General features: G+C 34.0%; 2 protein-coding genes across 7 annotated transcripts; both read left to right on the top strand.

Moving 5' to 3' along the window:
* Positions 1 to 1,157: 1,157 nt before the first annotated feature.
* Positions 1,158 to 6,973, top strand: LOC110639876 (protein IN CHLOROPLAST ATPASE BIOGENESIS, chloroplastic). Of its 5 annotated transcripts, none has more exons than XM_058134166.1 (11): positions 1,158 to 1,384; positions 1,843 to 1,926; positions 4,862 to 4,936; positions 5,072 to 5,114; positions 5,261 to 5,318; positions 5,577 to 5,744; positions 5,824 to 5,886; positions 5,959 to 6,053; positions 6,144 to 6,225; positions 6,333 to 6,440; positions 6,615 to 6,973. In XM_058134166.1, the coding sequence occupies exons 1-11, from the start codon at positions 1,285 to 1,287 to the stop codon at positions 6,792 to 6,794; spliced, it is 1,056 nt and encodes a 351-aa protein (XP_057990149.1). In that variant the 5' UTR covers positions 1,158 to 1,284; the 3' UTR covers positions 6,795 to 6,973. The 5 variants fall into 5 exon arrangements, with proteins under 5 accessions (XP_057990149.1, XP_057990152.1, XP_021646679.2 ...); XM_021790987.2 differs by having other exon boundaries at positions 1,159 to 1,384; positions 6,330 to 6,440; XM_058134168.1 differs by having other exon boundaries at positions 1,166 to 1,384; positions 6,566 to 6,973.
* A 3,893-nt stretch (positions 6,974 to 10,866) lies between these two features.
* On the top strand, positions 10,867 to 20,185 carry LOC110639864 (probable E3 ubiquitin ligase SUD1). Of its 2 annotated transcripts, none has more exons than XM_021790968.2 (9): positions 10,867 to 11,372; positions 12,349 to 13,041; positions 14,202 to 14,969; positions 15,061 to 15,272; positions 15,361 to 15,723; positions 16,857 to 17,014; positions 17,111 to 17,274; positions 17,392 to 17,538; positions 19,454 to 20,185. In XM_021790968.2, the coding sequence occupies exons 1-9, from the start codon at positions 11,028 to 11,030 to the stop codon at positions 19,958 to 19,960; spliced, it is 3,357 nt and encodes a 1,118-aa protein (XP_021646660.2). In that variant the 5' UTR covers positions 10,867 to 11,027; the 3' UTR covers positions 19,961 to 20,185. The 2 variants fall into 2 exon arrangements, with proteins under 2 accessions (XP_021646660.2, XP_021646659.2); XM_021790967.2 differs by having other exon boundaries at positions 16,854 to 17,014.
* Positions 20,186 to 21,359: the final 1,174 nt, after the last annotated feature.

The raw sequence follows: 21,359 nt of genomic DNA, 5'->3' as shown, positions 1-21,359 counted from the left end.
GCACGCTGTCTGGGTTTGAAATTTTGCCTCCCCTTCATGGGTCAGCAATTTAGGATTGCATGTGTTGAATATTTCATGGTTATTTGTTTAATTTGATTCAGATCCATGGTTATTTGCTTACTGCAATCCAAAGTCTTCCCCCTTCTATTTTGATTCTACATAATTTTTCTTTTATAATTTGTATTTGATTGAGAGTTTTTTTATTATTTGTGCGTTGATTTTCTTTATTTTGTAATTATTTGTGTTATTGATGGATTTTATTTCATTGTCATTGAGGATTTGAGTGTTGGCTTCCATTTTATTCATCTGCTATTGATGAGATCCCTCCGCTTTTTATTTAATTTACAGAGAAGAAAGAGACGGGAAGACAGGGTGATGACAGAAACAAAATAAGAATCATTGAGTAGAAAAGAGAACAACAAACCAGGAAGAAGCAAGAACAAAGCCGCAGTAAAGGGCTTCCTTCTCAGCAAAGGATGCCGGGAAACACGGTTAAAGAAGACGGAGAACGCGGTGGCAGATTTACATATAGGCCTATAGATGCAAGAGGAAAGGAGGCCCACACAAGGGACACACATGTAATCGCGGCAATCAATTGGAAGATCAGCCCCTAAAAAACGTCGTCGTTTTGCTTAGGAACCATGGGTAAGGAGTAAATCCAGCATAAGCAAAAGGGTGAAGCCATTTAAGATGAAAGCAATCGGAAAGAGAGGGAAGAACAGGACAAAAAAACCAAGAGCTCGTACCATGAAGCAGGGAATCAATTTGTAATTTAATATCCCCATACCCATGTGATGTACTGTTTTTAAGAGAACTCAGTTTTAATGTATAGTATGTACATCGCTAATTGTCTTATTCAATAAAAATAAATAATTACTATTATTTTATTAATAATATAAATTTTTGAAAAAGAGTTCAAGATTTTTTATTGGTTTGATCTATGCTATAAAAATGCACATTTTTAATTCCATTCATAGCTTATAAGAAAATAGTTTTATGATTATTTTATTTTATAAAATTATTTATGTTATTTTATAATATTTTTATAAATTTTATAAAATATATATATTTTTTTAAATAAAACTTTATAAAATTATTTTTTATAAATGAACAAAATTGTTATTTTATTTTATAAATTATAAAATTATTTATTTTGTAAAAAAAAAAAAAAACACTCGTATGGTTCTGGTTAAGCTGAGTTGGTTATGCTCTTATCCTGCATATCAAAGAAACAGAAAACCGGTTCGCGGGATTGGTGGCTGGTAAATTACAGGGCGAAGGAAAATGAAGATAGGAGCGTTCGGAGTGTTGCACACAACCCCTCCAACCACCGCAGTCTCTCTTCGCCACGTAAGGCCCAGGATTAGATGCTTCTCCTCTTCTGGTAACCATCTCCTTTTTTTTTTTTTATGTAACTTTCTTGCTAATTCATTTGAATTGCAGTGCTATGGCTCCATACCCATTGCATTAGGAATCTTTCTGGGTTGGGTTGTTTGAGATTTAAATGTTGGATAATGCTTTAAATAATTATGACCCAGTTATTATATTCAACTGCTTAAGAACCTAATACTACCCAATTGAGTTGTTGCATGATACTTTGATAAAGTTTGGTGTAAATGAATTGAATTTTTTATCAGTTCAATTTAATTTACTTTTTTTTTTAAAGCAAATTACTTATCACACTAATGAAATGGTACTGAAAAGTGAAAAACCCTATATAGGAAATTGATTTAGTATCCCAACAGCTGTCTCTAACTTGACTTTAGACTAGGATTAGTTGAATTGAGTTGCTCTTGAGTATTATGATGTGGAGGTTTAAACAGTTTGCAAACTAAAATGCAGGCCATGTATCATTCATCAAGGATGTGGCTGCAACTCAACCTCATGAACATCTTCATTACTTGCTCAAGATCCTTCAAACCAGAGGTATTCATTATCTGACTTCTTCATTGCTTTAATGATCCTTAATTTTTTAACAATGTAGTACTTCAAAAATTCTAATGGTATTTCTTTGCTAGTTTATAATCCCACAAGTGCACAGATCGCAAACAAGTAATACAGTAGTGAGTAGAGTATCATTCTCATGAGGAATTTATAGGCGTAAGTACCAAGTTAGACAGCAATTTTGACTATTTAAATTACCGAACGTGTTGAGAGATTAATTCTAAACTACAACTATAGATGCTGAGAATTTAAAGGGAGATAAAGCTATGAACTTAAACTAAGAATCAATTGACTAAACAGTTCCAGAATTAAGATTTCGCACTTCAACCTTGTTATGGTCTTAATTTCACCTGTTTAATAGATTAAAAATTATTACTTTGATGGAAATTAATCCTAAAGTATTTTAAGTCCTCTCTCAAGGCACCTAAGGTGCATTTTAATTAATCTAAACCCTTTAAGCTCTTTGATTAATTATGAGATTCCACAAAAGATTTCAGTCTATCTCTAGGTCAGATTTCCTAGGTTCAAAATTCTAATTTCTAATACAAATCTTCACCTTTTAGTTCTTCAACTAGTATATAATATCATGACTAAGTGGGTATCAACATATAGCATGCGTTAAAAACACAAAATATTGAATCAAAGAACAAAACTCAAATCCATTAAAAAACCTTAATATATATCCATAACAGACATTGAAAGTGTTAGTCGTCTAATTCTAAAATTAAATAAACTAATCACTCATTGTGAGTTTAACAATCATACTGAAATTAAAATAAAATAGCATAAGATAATTTAAAGAAATATAACAAAAGATCCGAGAACAAAGATTCTGCAACCTTGAACTTTTGAAATTTCAGCTGAGAGTCCTTCTTTTTGATGCTGATACAGATTCTTTCTAAGTTGCTTAGAAAACTAGGGTTTGTATGTAAACTAAAATTAACTCTAACTTAAACTAAAAGCTCTTTTGCATGTTTTGGTCTTTTAGTATATGTATAAGGTGCTTCAGAGTCACATTTCAAAGTCTTAAGAGCTTTAGAAGTCTTTTCGGAATGAGTGAAAGGGAATTGGAGTCGAAACAGAAGTCTATCTACTGCAAAGTACACGGCCCGTGTGGCACTACACGGCCTAGGGCTGTGTAAGTCTCTGGACTAATTTGGGCTTCGTTCATGAGGGAGACAACAGGTTACATGGGCATAGGAAGTTTACACGGGGCTATTAACATAGCCCGTGTACTGTCGTCTCTCCTTAGCTCTCCAGGTCTTTGGCTTCCAAAAGATTACACGAGGCTGATGATTTACACGGGGTCTGTCACACGATCCGTGTATTGTGGTTTTTTTATGCCTTCTTCAATCTCTCTTGACCAAGAAGTTACATGGGTCAAACTCCATACTTACACAACCTGTGTAATGTTATGCAGTAGCCCTTCTTGCTTTTTTTGCTTTCCAAACTTTTCCAATTGACTTTTATGCCTTGGATCTTCCTTAAAACACATGAAAAGATACAGAAAACACGAAATTAAGCAGAGATTAATAAAATTAACAAAAACTAATGAAATTAAGTAAAATGCATGCAATTAACTACCTAAATGCTATGAAATACAATGCAATAGTGCCTTGAAATAACTATATGATACACGTGTATCAGTATTGACCATATATGATTGTAATTTGATCATGATGTGCCATTATTTGTTTCAATGCAAGTTGTAGAGCTTTGCCATCGTAGTATTATTTGTTTATTACATTCACAATTTTTTCTGACTATGGGTGGTTTTTGAGAAGTAACTAACATAAGATACACACAAACACATGCGCACACACACAAAAACAAACACAGAAGATAGAAAATAAGACTTAAGGAATTTGATACTGTTTGGTAATGTCTCTACATTCATAGAAAGCCACTTGTGATTTTTCACTATGAAGGAGAAGGTCACAAGCACCAATTATATAGACTAGGGTTTTCCTTTTTATATTAGGAATAAGAGAAACCCAGAATACAATAATAACCTCCCATACTTAGAACTGCCCTAGCTGACAGTACTGACCATTTTACGGGGGAACCCCCCTCCCCTTGGCCTAGAGCTTTCAGTTTGCAGTACATTCTCTGAATATGAGCCACAGTTTCAACATGGATACCATTTTTACTTATTGTTTAGGATAACTTTTTTATATGTGCTTTTATTTCTTTGATGTGAATGCTCAGAACTTTGATCTTTTGTATGAATCTTTTTGACTGCTCTTTTGCACCTCTTGTCTCTCTGGTTTCTGTTATTCTTGCTCCCCTTGCCTATAAATCACTCCATTAAAATGGGCCTGGTTCTAATAACTCCATGTTTGATGCAGTTTGGCATACTTTTCCAAGTATCATTTAGAAAATGTTTGTTTGCTCATTCTGTCTGCAATATTAGGATTTGATTGGAAAAATGTAACATTATATTGTGGCATAGAAGGCTCTGTTTCTTAAAGAGTGCTCTCTTTTCCTCTATTTATAACACACTGAAATTTGTTTATTGTTGATGAAGTGATTTTTCTTCCTGAAGGTTTGATTATTTTAGCAATGATATTGTTTTATCTCTTTCTATGGCATCCACCTGTAAAAAAAATGAGGTAACTACAGAACAACTATTTTGTTTTCAGGTTTTGCAATTTCTTGATTTCTTACAGTCTCCAATTAGAGAAAGGATTTTAATCTTCTCAGATATGCTAAATCTGTCCTCAAAAATTTATTTGGAACTGCACATTCACTAACACTAGGCAAATCACTAACACTTGGCATTCAGATGGAATATATTTTATATTCTAAAGTTATTTTTCCCTACAATATATGCAACTTGCAAGTCACAACGTGCCTGTACTTTTTACACTTGGATTCATTTATTAATTGCTACTGTATGTTACTTTTTTGGTTACAGGTGAAACAATTATTTCTCCTGGATCCAGGCAAGGATTAATTCCCCTTGTAATTCCCCTATCAGAAAATTTGTCAGGTTAGATGAATCCTTTTATGATGAAGTGCTGACAAGTGGGGAGCAGTTCTATGACAGACTGTATCATAATATGCGCATTAGTCATGGGCATTCATTTGAAAACTGTCTGTTTATCATTTTTATCTTTGCCACTAGGTTCTTTAACTGCACTGCTGCGGTGGCCGACAGCTACACCTGGGTAAGAAAAATATTTGTAGTGGAGTAATGTATTTGAATGCATGCCAGTATATGTATGCTGCAGAGCGCGCTCTCTCTCTTTCTCTCTTTGTTTTTTTTTTTTTTGGCCCTTTATTTATCTTCATGCCACTATTGCTATTCACACAGAATGGAGATGCCAGTTGTGGAAGTTCGCAAGCATGGGGTGTGGCTTTTAGCCAAGAATGTAATACATTAAACTGAAAGCATGCCTTGATGTGTATAATTAGATGGCCACATTATACACTTATGTGCATAATTTTATGATGTACTAAATCACATTCTTTTGCACCTTGGCATTCCCACATTATTTTTTTATCTTTTCTTTTCCCTTATTTATTTATGTATTTTTGGGAGTCTTGGTTGGGAAATTTTTAAACGTGGGATAATGTGTTTAAAGTACCTACATGAAGACGACTTATACTATACAGTGGTGGCAACACAGGTAGATCAATATATCCATAGAACTCTAGTTGAAGAAGATGCCAACAACATCTGTGGAAGTAATGGTGAACTCTATGATGCTTCTTCAGAAGCTGGTAAGAAACTATACAGAAAGGGTGATTTTGCTGAATCTCAGGTTGCAAGTCTTGATTCATATATTTTGAAAAAGGTAGAGAAAGAGTTTTATAAGTGGCTATTTCAATTGAATCTACTTGATTCATGCCAAGAGCTCACTTTTTTTTTTCCAGGTTGGGCTGTTTCCTGATGTCTTAGAGCGCAAAGTTATGCACCATTTTGAGCAAGGGGACTATGTAAGTTGTCTCTAACTTTGTTCATTAATAAGCTACTTCCTTAGCAAATTCTTATATACTTCTGAGTGGTAGGTTTCAGCAATGGTGACGGGAGAGTTTTATACAAAGAAAGATCTATTTCCAGGATTTGGACGGCCTTTTGTATTCTATGCAGAGATTTTGCAGAAGTTTGTACAAATCTTATCCAGAACTTTCCATATTTTTGAGCCCATTCAATAAATTTTTCCTCAAGAGAATGTTATGGATTGCTGATGTAGAGTTAGACATACCTCAGAAGCTAAAGATGCTGCAAGGGTAGCTTTGAAATCACCTTGGTGGACTTTAGGTTGTGCATACCAGGTATTTAACCCTTTTTTAATCTATTGACACCATTCTTTTGGAGAACTATCTTCTACTTTTAACTTGCCAGTTTTATTGCCTTGTTTGGTGATAATGATTATAAGGAGGTTGCTAGCATTGCACAATGGGAGGATGAGCAAATTGAGTACATAAAGGAGAAGGTGACTGAAGAGGGTAGACAAGAGGATTTAAAGAAGGGAAAGGCACCTGCCCAGGTAACAATTTGGTGCAATTCTTCTTGCTGGATTAAAAAACTTCTCAACTTCATGAGAAACTTTGAAAAACTTGTCCAAGTATTATTGGAAGTGTGTGGAATACTTTATATTGATTTGCCATGTAGATTGCATTGGATGAGGCTGCCTTTTTATTGGATTTAGCTTCTATTGAAGGAACTTGGGCTGAAGTCAGAGAGAGAATTGCTGAATGTTATAAGGAGGCTGGATTTAATGATATTGCAAGGTTTATCTTGTATGAAGATTGAGAATCGATTAGGCGAAGAATATGCTTCATGGTTTGGAAGTCCACTTGTCTTACATTCTTTGGTTCCTCTGACTTCATCTTGCTCTTGAAAGGAGAGTAACGGAAAGGGAACTTGGTCTGTATCTATGTTTTTCTTGGGTATTAATGTTGAGTTTTTGTAAGTGGTATAGCTTTGATTCTGTTTTCCTTTTCTTTTTAAAACAAAACAGAGCTGAACATAGAATCATTTTGCTGTTATTTTCAATACTTAAAATAATTGTTTTCTTTATGAATTGAGAAAGTTGGTTAATTGGCTGGCAGTACATAGTATAGGTGGTCTGATTAATAGAGCTATGTATGCATTTGATTAGTTGCTTATTTTTACCTAACAAGGCTGATTGTCCATGACTCCACTATCTTAGCGTAGTGCAGAAACTTAGTGTAGTGCAGTCTTTAAATCATGAGGTTTGGTGTCTCGATTGTATAATCAATTAAATCATCTCTAACCTTTGAAGTAGAGCATCTAAGTTGCAGGACACCTATAAATTTGGTTACATTTCAAAAGAAAGCTTTGCAAGAGGCTTTCAAATTCACTAATATTTAGCCTACAAAGTTCCCACATATGCTAGTGAATATTTGAGCTGTATTTTGGAGATGTTAAAGCAATAAGCATCATCCAAGGAATATATTAAGATAGATCAGACCATGAGCAAATTTGGCTTCCATTTCTCCTCTGGGTGTGGCAGCAGCAAGGGTTCTGTTTTAGCTTAAGCTTCTACCTTTTCCCAGTCATAGCTTTCCTATGGATTGGAACTTCTTGTTGCTTCCTTTCTTCCTTCTCCTTAGTAGCCTCTAAAGAAAACCAACTCCTTGCTTTTTACAAGGTACGATAGCAAGACCCCAGCAGCATTATTCCCGTTAATTCAATGGTCTGTTGTGGGAGATCTGAGAATAATTGCCTTAGTGGCATCCTCAACCAGCATTTGGTCACGCCATGAGAAACGCCTATTAAAGTTCTTATTAATGGTGGCGGATTAAGGTGTACAAAGAAACCACTAATCTGAAAAACCTGATAAACTAGAATGAATCCAAAACAAAATTAATGATTTTATACATTTAAATATTAACTATGATTTGAAAATAATTATAAATAAAATTTTTGATTTGGGTTTTAAGTTAACACAGTAAAAGTTTAATCCAAACTCAATAGGTGTGTTATGCATGTGAATAATTTTATTTTATTTTTTATTTTTATTTACTTTTACTGAATAATACGTTTTGAATTAAAATTTATTTTTCAATTAGTGTATGAATTGAACTTAATTGTAAAAATTAAAAATATGTGATTGTATAATTTAATTTGTTAATTAGGGTTTGAAAACTGTCAAATCCTTTTGTCAGTTTCGGTTTGGCAAAATGCAGTGAACTGCCCAACAGACCCATGCAACTGGCAATGGTGGCGGAACCATTGGTATTGAATACCTTGTCAAACAAAGCTGCTTCTCTCGGTGTAACCAGTGTCTTCAGCTGTTTTCCAAGGTTAAGGATGGTCTCTTGACATTCTGCCATCTGTAAAGAAGCTGCTGTAATCTCCGCACCCTGTCAAAGAAATGATGTGTAGAATAAAATCATCCAAAATAATTATTCCTTTTGCAGAAATTTATTTCCTGGCTATTTTGTTTAATGTATGTGAAGAGTTCCTCAAATGAACACAATAAGACTCAATATCTTACATTTGGTTGTGTTCCGTCTTCATTTATTGTGCTGTAGTTTAGGGATTCCTTCTTTTCAACACTGTTAACTCAACTCAACTCAGCTTAATTAAATTTTTATCTCAAAAATTTGGAGTCGGCTATATGGATTCGTTTTCTCCACTCTAAATGATTTTGGATTAAATCATCATAAATGAAAATGTATAATGCTTCTAGGTCATGTTGTACTACTCTCTTCTAAGTCAATTTAGGTCTATCCCTTTTTTTTTTCTATCATCTAATTTAATGCGCTCTACTTGTCTAACTGGAGCCTCCATATGTCTACACTTCGCATGACTAAACACCTCAATCTCCCTTCTCTCAACTTATCTTCAATTGGTACCACTCCTACCTTTTCTCTAATACTCTCATTATGGACTTTATCTAGTCTAGTATGGTCACTCATCTACCTTAACATTCTCATCTCTGTAACTCTTATCTTAGACACATACGACTCCTTCAGTACTCAACACTCACTACCATATAACATAGCCGGTCGTATGGATGTACAGTAAAATTTTCCTTTCAACTTATTGGAAATCTTGTGATCACATAAAAATCCGGTCTTAATCTTATGACTAACATAATCCTCACATCCCCCATCTATTTGAAGGACTGAGCCGAGATATTTAAAGTGATTACTTTATAACAGTACCACTCTATTCTTTCCAACATTGTTAAATATTGAAAAAAAAAAGGAATTCTCTCTTCAATCAAGAAAGGATTTTCATAGTTTGAATACATGGGATATAAGAAGAAAACAAATGTTACCTTTCTAGCTGGAGGTGAAGCTCCATGCAAGTAGCTTCTAATTCTTCACAACAGTTGCTCAACTTACAAAGAAGTGAACTTTTATAAGAACTTATTCAATTTTGCTTTGGCAACGGTAAGCTGAATATCAAGACTTCATTGATTGATTTCTGATTTTCCATCTGATCCTCAATCATTCCCTTGGATTCTCTCACAGCTTCTAGCTCTATTTGGATGCTTTCAATGCTTTGTTCTGAGTTCTGAAGTTGCATCATCAATGCTTTGCCCTTAAAAAGATCCTCTTCCCAATGCTTTCATAGCATTGCAAAGATGAGGGACAACATGAGTATAATCCTAATCCAACAAATATCTTGAAGTTTATTATATATTATAATCCTATAGGATTTTTATATATACAAATTATCTCGTTCGTAATAAACGGCAATAAATTTTTTTAATATTCTTAATTTTATATATATTATAAAGGAATCTAATAATTTTCTTTTATATTTGTTATTTTTCAATTCCTTCAAACTCTTCCTACAGTCCAACTCCAATCCCAATTAAAGGATTCGTATTGACCAGTAATAAAAATTTGAGTCGGTAACTTCACACCCTTATATATTAGAATATAAACTCTAAAATTTATTATAATTATAAAAATAATATAAATTATAAAGAATATTTTTGATAATGTGATTTTCTCTTTCATACATTTACATGTAAATAAAATAGATAAATTATAATTTAGTATATAAGATTTAATCAAACTTACAAGTCAGCTATTGAAGTTTTAAAAAAAATTAATTTAGAGTTTGATATTTTAATAAATTTATAAATTAATATATTCTATTCAAATTTTAATTAAATTATTATTAATTTTTATAAAAATAATTAAAATATATTTAATTTTATTTTTAATCTAAAAATAATTTAGATCTGAAATTTTATTTTCCTAATAATTTAAATCTTGAAGTTTGGTTTTATTATTAATTAGGGTCTATTAAATTAAAAATTTTTAATTTAAATTATTAAAATTGTAAATTAATTATTTAAGATTCTTCAAAGTTTTGGTTAAATATAAAATTATCTATATATTTTATAAATTGATGTTTAAATATTATAAATATTTTTAAATAAACCTTTATATTTTTTTTAAAATGCTATTTATGTTATTATATATATCAATTTATAATATTTTTTATATATTATATTACATTATTATATATAAAAAAAAGGAAGTAAAGAAAAATAAAATATTATTCTGGATGTAAATTGTTAATAAAATAAAATTTTATGAATTAAATTCTTTTTAATTTAAAATAAAATTAAAAATATTTTGTATTATTTTTATTAAATTTAATGAAAATTAATGATAATTTTAATGATAGTGATTAATGTGTAAATTTATTAAAATGTAAATAATTAAATTATTTAATTTTAAAAATTATAAAAGTTAAGTTGTAACTAAATTTTAGAAAATAAATTATCAATAAAAGAAAACCTCAACGTCAATTGCCCTTATAAAATTCACCAGTGATACTATTAAGAGACCGTTAAGATATTTCAGTGAAGTACCAATCAAAAACATCCACGTCATCATGTATTCTAAGAACCAATTGCCTCGTTTTCATCACATGAAGCCAACTGTCACAATAAAACCTGATACTCTGACGGGGCCATGTACCCAAACTCCAAAAGAAAAAATAAAACAAAACAAAAATCCCCACAACGCGTTTCAATCTACTACTTCTCCAAATTTCCAATTCGTGCCCTGAACTCAATGAGTCAATCCCGTCTCTGACTCGCCGTCCTCTTTCCTCCGAAACCTAAACTTTCCTCATGGAGATCGGCTTCGCGGCGGCGCCACCGCCACCGAATCACGGATATTCTAAGGACAAGGACATTATAAGGCCGTCGTCTCCATCCTCGTCTTCCTCGAGCTCTACAGCGTGGAAGCGCTATTTGAATGAAAAGGAGGAGAGTAATGGAGCTTCGTCGTCGTCGGCAGCGGGGTCGAGGTACGAGGACGATGAGGAGGAGGAGGATGTATGCCGGATCTGTAGGAACCCGGGAGATGCGGAGAATCCTTTACGTTATCCGTGCGCGTGTAGCGGAAGTATCAAGTTTGTGCACCAGGACTGCCTCCTGCAGTGGCTTAATCACAGCAACGCTCGCCAATGCGAGGTAACTTTCACTTTCTTTACATATGAATAGAATATTCTGGATTTGTTGATTTGGTGATTTTACGAGTTTTACTGGATTTAATGCTGTGAATTGCGTTTGTGTTGTAATGATGAAAGTTAATTGAGCAAGATTTAATTAGGGATTTAGACATTGTTTATACTGTGAATTGCGTTTGTGTTGTAATGATGAAAGTTAATTGAGCAAGATTTAATTAGGGATTTAGACATTGTTTATATTCTCCGTCCTAATGGAAGCCATCGAAGAAGCTTTGAAAGCTGTTAATTACTCCTCCTTTAGCTGGGCCTACTTTCTAGTCGGGGAGAATGGTTTTCTTAATTGCTTCTGTCAAATGGGTTTTATGTTTTGTACAAGTCTCTTTTCATAATAATCAAGAAATGGCATTTTTATTGTATCAAGATCCTTTGTAACTGAGATGAAATAATTTGTTAGGTGCCAAAAGATGTGTTGCATATGCTAATTGCTATGCTACCTTCACGGTAATTTTAAAGTTCAAGTTCATATTTTTGGGATGGCAGTTTAATGGAACAGATGAAGTGCATGACTCCTGTTACTGACAGGGATGAAGCAAATTATTAAAGCCAAATGAAGCTGCTTTTATTCTTATGTTGAAGAGAAGTGGCATGTGGACTGGAAATGTGAAAATCATGGTTTTTGGTCTGTTTTTATGAGTCTGGATTTTTCCTGTAAGTATTGTACAAGGAAAGACATCAGTGCAGACAAAGAAATAAGCTTGTTGCTTTTATGTTAGTCAGCCAGTGGGTTCTTTTCTTTTCTTTCATTTTTTTTCTGTTTAATTTTAATTATGAAAGAAGACCTTGTCTGATATTAGGCCATTATCAGTTTATCTATTTGAGTTGCGGTTTATTGCATTTGAGTCCTTTGCACTTTAAATTGTACTTATACATTATCTACAGATGTATTTATATAATTTTTGTGGTGTTTCTTTCCTTTTCAGGTTTGCAAGCATGCGTTCTCGTTCTCTCCTGTTTATGCTGAGAATGCCCCAGCAAGGCTTCCTTTTCAGGAGTTTATAGTTGGAATGGCAATGAAGACTTGTCATGTTTTGCAATTCTTTTTGCGCCTTAGTTTTGTACTTTCTGTTTGGCTCCTCATTATACCCTTCATAACATTCTGGATATGGCGTTTGGCTTTTGTGAGGAGTTTTGGTGAAGCCCAGAGATTATTTTTAAGTCATATCTCTACTACAGTTATTCTTACTGATTGTCTGCATGGCTTCCTACTTTCTGCCAGCATTGTTTTCATTTTTCTTGGGGCCACTTCATTAAGAGATTACTTTAGGCATTTAAGGGAGCTTGGAGGTCAGGATGCTGAGAGAGAAGATGAAGGTGACAGAAATGGTGCCCGTGCTGCAAGACGGCCGCCAGGACAGGCTATTAGAAATTTTGCTGGTGAGGCAAATGCTGAAGATGCTGGTGGAGGACAAGGAATTGCGGGGGCTGGTCAAATAATAAGAAGGAATGCAGAAAATGTTGCTGCTCGGTGGGAGATGCAGGCAGCTCGTCTTGAGGCTCATGTTGAACAAATGTTTGATGGCTTAGATGATGCTGATGGTGCAGAGGATGTACCCTTCGATGAGCTTGTTGGTATGCAGGGTCCTGTATTCCATTTAGTTGAAAATGCATTCACTGTGAGTCTAATTTCTCTCCTCTTAGGAATTCTTGTCATATATGTTGAAAATGTTATCATATATATATTTTGCCAACAATCTTGTTAGGCATTTAACCTTCATTTTTATCATTATTTAAATCTGAATCTGAATCAGAATTCTATGCTGCTTCTCCTTGTTTCTTTTTTCCTTTTTTATCTGCATTGGACATGTACCCTCTCAGTTTGATCTCTCTCTCTCTCTCTTCCCTGTAAGTTTTGTTCAACACATTTCCCATTGCTACCTGTGCTTTACAACTGGATGGTTGACCAGTTCCATGGTCCAACCAGTTTCACATCAATTTGACTTGGTAAAAAAACTGGTTAAATTTGATTAAGAATTTTAAAATTTATAATGTTAAGCTTTTAAAGGTAAAATTAAAAGATAAAAAAAAGAAAAGAAAGTGAAGCTGGACTGGAGCAAACCAGTCATTGGTCTGGCTGGTCTGGTCCATTTTTCAGAGCAGTAATTGCTACTAATTTATGCAAGAATCCCTTCCACCCCCCACCCCTCCCCTCTTCTCTCTCTCTCTCTCTATTTTTTGGAGGGGTGGGGGGTGTCTGCTATTTTGATGTTTAGTTCAACAAGGTAAAACAGTAACAGCAGCAACTAAGCTTTAATTCCAAACTAGTTTGGGTCGGTTACATGGATCCTTTTTTGCCATTCAACTCACCAAATCTACATTAATATCTAAAACTTGTAAATCTTTTGATACTATTTTTCTCAATGCCATCTTAGGTCTCTTCTCACTCCTTCCTCTATCAACTTATCACACTTTCGTACTGGCCATTTGTTTCTCTATGTTGGATATGACTAAATCATCTTCATCAATGCTCAGTTATTTTATCTCCAATATGTGCTACAAGCATTTTCTGATTGATATGGTCATTTCTAATCTTATCCATTATTGTGTTACCAAACATCCATTTTAATATCCGCATTTCTACCACATTCATCTTGTGGGTATTTGTACCTTAGATGCCCAATATTCGCTCCCATACAACATAGCTGGTCTAACAACAGTCCTAGAAAACTTACCCCCTACTTTGTTAGGGATCAATAAGGTGAAAGGATCAATAAAATTGAGCCTCTTCTTTGCATCTGTTGGAGAGTTTTTTCATTGTGGCTTTATTATTCTGCAGGTTCTGGCTAGCAATATGATATTCCTTGGTGTTGTTATCTTTGTGCCCTTTTCATTGGGACGGATTATACTCCATTATGTATCGTGGCTTTTCTCTTCGGCGAGTGGTCCTTTATTATCAACAGTTATGCCACTCACAGATACTGACCTCTCCGTAGTAAATTTTACAATGAAGAGTGCATTAACTGCTGTTACAAATTTGACATCTGAAGTTCAAGAAGGTGGACTTCTTGGTCAGGTTGCTGATATGATGAAAGTAAATGCTACTGGACTAAATGAAGTCTCAAAGAACATAAGCACTCCACTGTCAGCAGATCTCTTAAAAGGGGCAAATATTGGCACATCACGGCTTTCTGATGTTACAACTCTTGCTATTGGATACATGTTTATATTCTCTCTGGTCTTCTTCTACCTGGGTATTGTTGCTTTGATTCGATACACAAAGGGTGAGCCTTTGACTATGGGGAGATTTTATGGTATTGCTTCTATAGCAGAAACAATTCCATCTCTTTTCAGGCAGTTCTTGGCAGCAATGAGGCATTTAATGACTATGATTAAGGTTGCCTTCCTTCTGGTTATAGAACTTGGTGTATTTCCTTTGATGTGTGGATGGTGGCTGGATATTTGTACTATAAGGATGTTTGGGAAGTCTATGGCTCAAAGAGTTCAATTCTTCTCCATTTCTCCTTTAGCTAGCTCATTGGTTCATTGGGTTGTAGGAATTGTGTACATGCTACAAATAAGCATCTTTGTCAGTCTTCTTCGAGGGGTATCTTTCTTAGCTTTCTTATCATAATGGAAATTTCTTTAAATTGTGGTGCAATTAAATTAATATTTTATCTTTTCATTTCTGCTTGTAGGTTTTACGTCAAGGAGTTCTGTATTTTCTTCGAGATCCAGCTGATCCAAACTATAATCCATTCCGTGATTTAATTGATGATCCTGTGCACAAGCATGCTCGCAGGGTTTTGTTGTCTGTTGCTGTTTATGGAAGTTTAATTGTGATGCTGGTATTTTTACCTGTCAAACTTGCAATGCAGATGGCACCCTCCATTTTCCCTCTGGACATATCGTAAGCTAATCCATATACTTCTGCAGTTCTTATGATTATTGATTACCTTTTTTCTGACCTCGGACATATGGATGTATATTTCTTACAGGGTGTCTGATCCATTTACTGAAATACCAGCTGACATGCTTCTTTTCCAAATCTGCATTCCATTTGCCATTGAGCATTTTAAGTTGCGGACCACAATCAAAACCCTTCTTCGCTATTGGTTTACAGCAGTTGGCTGGGCACTTGGTTTAACTGATTTTTTACTGCCCAGACCTGAGGAAAATGGTGGCCAGGAGAATGTAAATGCGGAGCCAGGGAGGCAGGATAGACTTCCAGCAGTACAACCAGGTGCACAGGATCGAGCTTTGGTGGCACTTGCAGCTGCTGATGATTCAAACAGAGGTCTTCTTGCTGGAGGAAGCTCTAATGCTGCTGAGTATGATAGTGATGAACAATCTGATTCAGAGTATGTATTACTATATTAACTGTTTCAGTTGCTCTGAGTTGCATCTTCCATTGGTTACTCATTTCTTTTTTCTTTTTGGTTTCTAAAAATTTGTGCTCATTTGTGTGGAAGTGGAAGGGAGGGGTGGGTGGTAGGGTGAGGCATTAGCAATCTTTACAGCTTTATCAATATCACCTTCATCATATCAGTATGTGTTTATTAGATTCTGTTTTATTTCCTCCAATTGCATATTGTTTTAATCAATAGCATTTGTAGTCCACTGTTTAGCTGAAGTTGGAAGGAGGAAACCTAAAATCTTAGTAATCCTCTAATATCTACTCAATGTCACTGACTAATTGTTGCTCTCTCTTTTATATCCCCAGTCCCCACTTCCTACCACCAGCATGTATTGTTCAATTCAATTAAATTCATCTCTCAATTTCAATTTAGTTTGGATTTTCATATGTATTTTTCTCCCCCACTCAACTTTGTTTAGTTTATACTTTCTTGTAAATGTTGAGATATTAAAACTCTTTGTTGTCACTTCAATCCATGGCCTTTTAGGTATAATTTTCTCTTCCACTTACTACTTCAAATCCACATATGTGCATATATTCTTATTTCAGATTCAGCATTGCTCATTCTATAAGTTTGCTGGTTTTTGCCGCCCAGCATCCACTAACACAGAAACTGTTCTGAATCACAGTTTCTTAGAATTTTCCTTGTTGCAAGGACTTTGTTATCAGAGAACGCTTGTATCTTTATGCCAGCTAGTAGCATGGCTAACATAAATATAATCTTTGAAATTAAATCTTTAACACAAAGAGAAAGAAATGAAATGTTCTTATAATATTTTGTTTTCTATTGGATTTCACTATTACTAATCTCCAACATTTTCTAACTGGTAATTCTTACTGTGTTGGTCTTACTCCTTTTGAGTTATTTATAATGATGTTGTAAATGACGCTTCCCCAAAAAGGAAATGAATTTGAAAAGAGGAGAAAAATTCGCATGAGGCATTATTTATCATTTTCTCTTGAAATTGTATTTTGTTGTCATTCATTTTCATTTATTGGTTGCTGCATTTAATTATTGTTACTGGTTCAACTCTAGTGCAATTTCCACCTAATATTTTAGAATTGGTGATATAGCAGGTACAGTTTTGTTCTTCGCATTGTCCTCTTGCTGGTTGTAGCTTGGATGACTCTACTTATCTTCAACTCTGCCTTGATAGTTGTACCAATATCACTTGGGCGTGCCCTTTTCAATGCCATCCCTTTTCTCCCAATAACTCATGGCATCAAGTGCAATGGTAATGTGGTTGATTGAATTTGTCTAGTTTCTCCTTAAGCAGTATGCATGTGAGATTAGAAATTGATTATTAATTTTTGTTTTATATATTTTCTAGATCTTTATGCATTCATAATTGGAAGTTATGTCATTTGGACTGCATTAGCTGGAGCCAGATATTCCATTGAGCATATTAGAACAAAAAAGGTGACTGATTTGCTTACCCAAATCTGGAAGTGGTGTGGCATTGTTCTCAAGAGCTCTGCTTTATTGTCAATATGGGTATGAGTCATTATGGTTATTATTTTGTTTATCAGGTCTCTATTTGTTAAATGTGGTAATCATTTCTTATTGCAGCAACTTCCTAACTTTCTACTCTTTATTGTTGTTTTGGTCTAGATTTTTGTCATTCCAGTATTGATTGGGCTTCTCTTTGAGCTTCTGGTCATTGTGCCTATGCGGGTGCCTGTGGACGAAAGCCCAGTGTTCCTTCTGTATCAGGACTGGGCATTGGGACTTATCTTTCTTAAGATCTGGACCAGGCTGGTGAGTTATCAAATTTTGTGCATTTTAACTTAATTAATAAGTTTACCAGAAAATTTTGTTTGGATGCCCACAGCCAGCTTAGCTATTTATTAACATTTAACAATTCTTAGATTAGCTATTTATTAACATTTAACAATTCTTAGTTGAGAAGACATGGTGATTTATTGTGACACTGTCAGGCATCTGAAAGAGTTTCTTTGAGCCCAGGAATTTGCTTTCCAGAATGGGGCTAATGATTAAAAAAGAAAAGCCATTCTTGAACTTTGCCCACTTTTTCAATTTTTGTGAAAACTTTTAGTTTTACGAATTGTGGCTGTGAACTTTAATATTGATAACAATTATGGCCAATTTTTGTACTAATGGAGCCTGTACAATAAGCAATTGTTGAAAAATATATTTTTTAATTTCTTAGCAATTTTTATAAATATAAAATTTTTTTCTCTTTATGAAAATGGTTGGTGAATAAAAATATTAATTATTGGAAAGGGGGAAAAAAAAGAGAAAATAATGTTGTGTATTATCATCAACTCAACTCAACTCAACTAAAGCCTTTATCCCAAAAATTTGGGGTCGGCTATATGGATTCGCTTTCTCTACTCCAAATGATTTTGGGTTAAATCCTCGGAAATGTGTAATGCTTCTAGGTCATTTTGTACTACTCTCCTCCAAGTCGATTTAGGTCTACCCCTTTTTTCCTTTCTATCCTCTAACCTAATGTGCTCTACTTGTCTAACTAGAGCCTCCGTATGTTTACGCTTCACATGACCAAACCACCTCAATCTCCCTTCTCTCAAATTATCCTCAATTTGTACCACTCCTACCTTTTCTCTAATACTTTCATTACAGATTTTATCTAGTCTAGTATGGCCACTCATCTACCTTAACATTCTCATCTCTGCAACTCCTATTTTAGACGCATACGACTCCTTCAGTGCCCAACACTCACTACCATATAACATAGTCGGTCGTATAGCTGCACGGTAAAATTTTTCTTTCAACTTATTGGGAATCTTGCGATCACATAAAATTCCCGTGGCACGTCTCCACTTCTGTCTTTGTTCTACTTAACTTAAAGCCCTTTGATTCTAGAGTACTTCTCCAAAGCTCTAGCTTTCTATTGACTCCTTCTCGCTTCTCATCTATCAGAATAATATCATCCACAAAATCAGAACAATATCATTCGCAAAGTTGTGTATTATCATCATTTTAAAGAAATTTTAAAAGATTTTTTTTTTTAATTTTGTCAATTCTGATCGTTATGCAGCTCCACATGTTCGTTGTCAAACTCCACTAAATTTGCCAAAATGGTTACCAAGATCGAAGTCCATAGCTATGATTGATGAAATTAAAATGATTGGACAAGTGAAATAGAATATAAAGCGCACATCTTTTTTAATCATTTGCCCTACCAGAATGCCAACACAAAGTTTTATATGCGGAAAGTGATTATTCACAGGCAAACTGTTCATAGGATATACTGTTTTCTTATTGTCATTGGAGTATGCACAGTTTGTATTGATTTATTGATATGCAAAGTTTTGGTTAGAGAAAGACAGTTGTTTTATGATTTTAGTCATATAGAATGAATGAACAATGTGCATAAGGTTCCATATGCTGATCTACCATTGAGATGATGAAGTGTAAGGACACTACTGTGGGTGGAGATAATGACAATAGTATGAAAATATAAAATATGCTGAATTTTCAGCGTGTAAATTATTTTGGTATTTGTTTTAGTTTTGATTTGCATTTAGAATTGTTGAGAAGATTAAAATATATATTCTCAATAGAAGAAGGTTGATCTCTCTCTCTCTAACCTCCCCCATATATATATAAGAATGTTGTTTGTGTGTTGTTTTATTTTTTTTATTTTTTATTTTTTATTTTTAATAAGCTAGTGTTAATGCTTAAACAGGTTATGTTGGACCATATGATGCCACTTGTGGATGAAAGTTGGCGAGTAAAATTTGAAAGGGTGAGAGAAGATGGTTTCTCAAGGCTACAAGGCCTTTGGGTTCTACGAGAGATTGTGTTCCCTATAATAATGAAATTGCTAACGGCCCTGTGTGTGCCTTATGTCTTGGCAAGAGGATTGTTTCCTGTGCTTGGATACCCATTAGTAGTAAACTCTGCCGTGTACCGGTTTGCATGGTTAGGATGTCTCTGCTTGAGTGCATTGTGCTTTTGCGCTAAAAGATTCCATGTTTGGTTCACCAACCTTCACAACTCCATACGTGACGATCGCTATCTCATCGGTCGTAGGCTTCATAATTATGGAGAAGTTATAGAAGAGAGGCAAAGTGAGGCAGGGGTTACCTCTGAATTGCAAAATTCTAATTTGGTAGGCGCTGGTTTGATTCAAAACAATCAAGAAGCTGATGTAGGGATGAGGCTAAGGCGAGTTTATCAACAAGAAGCATAACAAAAAGAGACAGGTGTGTAGGAGTTCTAATCTCATCAAGGCTGTGAACCTTTTCAAATGTTTCAGTATGTGCTCCCAACTTTATAATAGAGTATTTTGTGCATATATTATACATGTTAAATTAGTAGTTAGAATGGAAACATTAGTGTTGTTGGGTGTAAGAACGCCTCTTTTTGCAGGTCTTTCTCATTTGATTTTTAAAGACACCTTTACATTTAGTTGTCATTCATGCTTCCTTCAAAACGTCCACAAATTCTGATCAGATTGATTGGGTAGGTAAAGCGTTATAGGATATTATTAAAACCACAAATTGCATTTTGAGTTGTGAATGGGCAACACGTCTTCCAATTAAGATGCGTGACACAGAAAGCACCCACATAAATCTAATCTTTCACCTATAAATTATGATATATTTGTCATAATATAATGCTAGTAACTTAGGGGACTTTGCTATTGGGTTGTACTTTGCTTGCTTCTTGTAAATTATGTGGTCCATGAATATAAGTGAAACTGAATTTGTTCAAGTTAAATCTATTTTATACTCTTTAGGTTATGTTTAGTAGGATGTAAATAAAGTATAATAAAATTGTATGTGCATTATATATTTTATTATAGAAGAAAATTTCAACCTAATGAAATAATTTCATTATGTAATGAATTATAATTTAACTAATGTAATGTCCATTATTAATTATAATTATTTATTTTGATATATATATATTTTTTATTAATTATTACCCAATGTGGTTCAAGTTAGCTTTGACAAGTGAAAAGGTGATTTTGATTCATTAGTTTAAAAGATCGAAGATCCGATCATAGAATCTCTCAATTTTAGTTTTAGTCCTTATTCAATTTTGAGCAAATTTAAAGGCTTACACTTTTAGTTTTTTTTTTTTTTTTAAAATAAAAATTAGGCTTTGACCCAAAATGGAATCAGTCAGTTCAAGTTTGATTCAAGTCTTGTTTATGATTTTGATCTAGTTTTGATCTAACCTAGTTTGATTCAAGTCTAGTTTATGTCAAGTTAATTCATATTGATTTTGATCCAGTTTTTATTTTAGGTTAGACCGGTTCAGTCAGGTCGAAAGCTAAATTTGATCTGATTTCGAGTTGGAACTGCTGAATCTAATATGTGAAACTGATTACCTTACATCAGATGTAGGGTTCTGGTTTCTAATCCAATTCTATTCTGATTTGATTAAGTCAATACAATTGCTGAAAATTATGTTTTTTTTTTTTTTTCCTAAAAAAAAACTTTGATTTGAATTGGACCGGATAGAAACTGCATAATTCGATTCTATTCAAAAGAGATGGAGACAATTCTATATTAGTTCAAGCTCCTGAACTATAATCTAATATTACTGCCTATTCCTGTTCTCGATCTGATTTTGGGATACGA

Source organism: Hevea brasiliensis, chromosome 14, assembly GCF_030052815.1.
Source record: "Hevea brasiliensis isolate MT/VB/25A 57/8 chromosome 14, ASM3005281v1, whole genome shotgun sequence".
Classification (NCBI taxonomy): domain Eukaryota; kingdom Viridiplantae; phylum Streptophyta; class Magnoliopsida; order Malpighiales; family Euphorbiaceae; genus Hevea; species Hevea brasiliensis.
This window is presented reverse-complemented; position numbering and strand designations above follow the sequence as displayed.

Excerpts from the sequence above, each read along its gene's own strand:
- LOC110639876 (XM_021790987.2), top strand. The coding sequence starts at position 1,285 with ATGAAGATAGGAGCGTTCGGAGTGTTGCACACAACCCCTCCAACCACC. Across the intron at positions 1,385-1,842 it reads TAGATGCTTCTCCTCTTCTG|GCCATGTATCATTCATCAAG; the intron begins GTAACCATCTCC and ends ACTAAAATGCAG. Across the intron at positions 4,937-5,071 it reads CCTATCAGAAAATTTGTCAG|GTTCTTTAACTGCACTGCTG; the intron begins GTTAGATGAATC and ends CTTTGCCACTAG.
- LOC110639864 (XM_021790967.2), top strand. The coding sequence starts at position 11,028 with ATGGAGATCGGCTTCGCGGCGGCGCCACCGCCACCGAATCACGGATAT. Across the intron at positions 11,373-12,348 it reads GCAACGCTCGCCAATGCGAG|GTTTGCAAGCATGCGTTCTC; the intron begins GTAACTTTCACT and ends TTTCCTTTTCAG. Across the intron at positions 17,275-17,391 it reads CTGCTTTATTGTCAATATGG|ATTTTTGTCATTCCAGTATT; the intron begins GTATGAGTCATT and ends GTTTTGGTCTAG.